This window comes from Geospiza fortis, unplaced genomic scaffold, assembly GCF_000277835.1.
Source record: "Geospiza fortis unplaced genomic scaffold, GeoFor_1.0 scaffold37, whole genome shotgun sequence".
Classification (NCBI taxonomy): domain Eukaryota; kingdom Metazoa; phylum Chordata; class Aves; order Passeriformes; family Thraupidae; genus Geospiza; species Geospiza fortis.
Window position 1 is genome coordinate 6,202 of NW_005054449.1, and position 3,185 is coordinate 9,386.

The 3,185-nt window shown below is 41.9% G+C and overlaps 1 protein-coding gene across 1 annotated transcript in view; it reads right to left on the reverse strand.

The window, feature by feature from the left end:
- Window positions 1-92: 92 nt before the first annotated feature.
- Window positions 93-3,185, reverse strand: part of LOC102035078 (serine/threonine-protein kinase SIK2-like) — a gene marked incomplete at its 3' end in the record, with an annotated part of 11,381 nt that continues 8,288 nt past the window's right edge. Inside the window, exon 4 of the mRNA XM_014309737.1 lies at window positions 93-254. Coding sequence (XP_014165212.1) covers window positions 93-254 — 162 coding nt within the window. The remainder of the gene's footprint in view (window positions 255-3,185) is intronic.

A 3,185-nucleotide genomic window follows, 5' to 3' on the forward strand; every position in this document is an offset into this window, starting at 1 on the left:
GGAGAAAAATTCACGTGGAAAACCACGACAGAATCTCAGGCAGCACCAGGAGAGGTTTTATTTAAAAAATACATAAAAATAAAGTGGAATACCTGCTATTTTGATGTTCATGTTGTTGTCCAGCAGGAGGTTCTCAGCTTTGAGGTCCCTGTGCACGATTTTCCTGCCGTGGCAATATTCCACTGCTGACAGGATCTGCCAGAACTTGCGCCGCGCCTCGGCCTCGCTCAGGCGCCCGTGGCTGGCCAGGTAATCTGAGAAATAAAAATAAAGGATGCCAAATTAACAAATCTGCTTTTAATCAGCCTGGACAGCAGGCAGCAATGCTGATTTTTAATGGTTTCACCTCAAAAAATTAGCACAAGGAAAATCAAAGTTTTCCAGGCTCTTAATCTCTCAACCGACCCGCCGAAAAAATGGAAAAAATAAGGAAAATTTTTCTTTCCTTTTATAGCTACCTGGTCAATATTTGCACAATATTTTCATATATTTTCATTTGCATAATATTTAATATTTTTTCATAATTTTTTCTTGGTAATCTGGGAAACAAAACCAGCAGAACTCCAATAAATCAGGTTTAAATCAGGCTGGGCAGCAAGCAACAATCATGAAACTCAGTGATTTCTCCCCAATAATTAGCACAAAGAACTCAAATCAGCTTCCAGTGTGTTGTTCTCCCAGCCAAATCTCTGAAAAAATGGAAAAATACGGAAATTTTTCTCTCTTCCTCCTTTTATAGCTACCTGCTCACTATTTTTATAATATTTTTTACAATATTTTCACAATAGAACTCATGGAAATCTGAGAAATAAAAGCAGCAGAAATCAAGGAAATCAGGTTTAAATGGATTTAGGCAACAAGCTTGAAACTCAGTGATTTCTCCCCAATAATTAGCACAAAGGAACTTCAGCTTTCAGTTTGTTGCTTTCCCATTCAACCAAAAAATGGAAAAAAAAAAAGGAAATTTTTCTCTGCTCCTTTTTTTATGGCTACCTGGTCAATATTTTCACAACCTGGGAGCTCAAATCATCATAAATCAAACAATTCAGGTTTAAATGGACTGGGCAGCAAGCAACAACACTGAAATTTAATTTCTCCCAAATAATTAGCACTCAAACCAGTTTCCAACTTGTTGCTCTCCCACTCAACCCTCCAAAAAAATGGAAAAAAAGAGGAAACTGTTCTCTGCTCCTTCTTCTACAGCGACCTGGTCAATATTTCCACAATATTTTCACACTGCAATTCTTAGGAACACTTGGAATAATTTACTTCATCATCCTGGACACTTTACACTTTAATTCCTCTTAAGTTTCACATCACGCTTCACCCTCTGAAGCCTCAGCAGTGGCTGTGCGGTGGATAAATGTATTTTTTTTTTTTAATTTCTGGGAATAAAACCAGCGCCCCAAAGGTGCCCATGCTGACCTCTCTCCCCTCTCCACTGCGTCACAGGCAGAGAGAACATTTTGTTTTCATATTGGATTACATTGTAAAAAGCAACGGCAGCCCTGAAACCAAAAACTCCATTTATCCTCCGGAACAAAAACAAGGGGAGCAGCAGCAGCTGGGTAAGAGAGCAGCTTCCAGAGCCCTGTTTTGGGGGAAAAATCAGAGAATCAGGGGCTGGCATGGGTTCAGAACACCCCACAAAGAATGCGGGTGATGGCCAAGGAGCAGCCAGAGCAGAGATTTTATAGGGATTAATTTTAGAGTGATTAATTTTATCTTCTGCAGCACTTGTGGAACATCAGATCCCAGCAGCAGCACCTTGCCCAGCACAGCTCCAAACGTGCCTTGGTGATGGGATTGTTCCCTGCGTTTTATGGGATTTTAACTCAAATATCATTCAGGGGGCTGTGTTAGCCTGTGCTTTATAGGACTTTTAATTCAAATATCATTTAGGGGGCTGTGTTAGCTTGTATTTTATAGGACTTAATTCAAGTATCATTTAGGGAGCTTTGTTAGCCTGTGTTTTATAGGATTTTTAATTGAAATATCATTTAGGGGCTTTGTAACTTTGGCAATATTTTCATTTCAACTCTTCTCTGTGGTCAGAGCTGGTCTGTGGGAGCTGCAGCTCTGAAAACTCAGAGCTCCCACCCCACCTCACACACTCTCAGCTGGTTTCACTTGGCAAAGCACAAGAACAAACAAAAGCCTGGCAGTAAGGGGAGATCATAATATTTGCAAGCTAAATATCACCCAGGCACAGAGTGACTGACAAATCATATGACAGCAAGGTGAAGTCAGATATCAAAGGCACAAACTCAATTAGCCCTGAGCTGTTAATCCAGCATTTGTTGGCACCGCAGAATGAGTTCATGGTAGGAGTGACGGGGTAGGACGGTCAAGGATGGATGGAGATGAGAGATTTTTGAAGCCAGGGCTTGGAATTTGGGGTTTATTGCAAAGGATGTGGGTGCAGGGAGCTGCCAAGCAGGGTTTATTCCCATTACAATACAATAAATCTTCCTCTGGTCATGGAATTTGGGGTTTATTGCAAAGGGCCTGGGTGCAGGGCCCTGCTGGGAGCTGCCAGGCACAGCTCAGAGCAGGCCCAAAGAGGAGCCCCAAAGAAGGAGAGAGGAATAAAAGCAAGAGGGGAAAAGGAGAGCAAAGTTCCCGTTACAACACCATAAATCTTCTTCTGTGCTGAATATTCTAATTCTCACTAACCAATCTAGTCCAAGATACAAATCCTACAGCATTTACACACAGCCTATAAGAATCAGTACATTACCATCCTGTGTTACATTTTAAACCCTAAAAACTCCTCTTTGGGCCCCTTCTGCCAAGCTGTAGGGTCTGCTCTGCCCCTTGGGCCTGTCTGCAAGCAGAGGGTGTTGTTCCATCAAAAGGGGATCACCTTCAGCCAAACACACCATTGTTTCCCAGTGGTTTAGGAACTAAAATGTCTCAAAGCTGCTTTCATTTCAATCTCGCTTATAGTTTCTATATTCTCAAAATCTTTTGCCAGGCAATCATATTGATAAGGCTTTCCTGTTCCATCTTCCCCAACATTCATGAAGCCAAGCTGGCCTTGGCTTTTATGGCCCTGTCAGCATTTATTGAGAGATCCCAAACCCAGAACAGATCCCTGATTCTGGGATCAGCCCTGTCCCTCCTGCAGCTGCAGGGGTTGTGCATTAACCAGCAGGGTTTGGGGCTTTAAAAAAAATTTATTA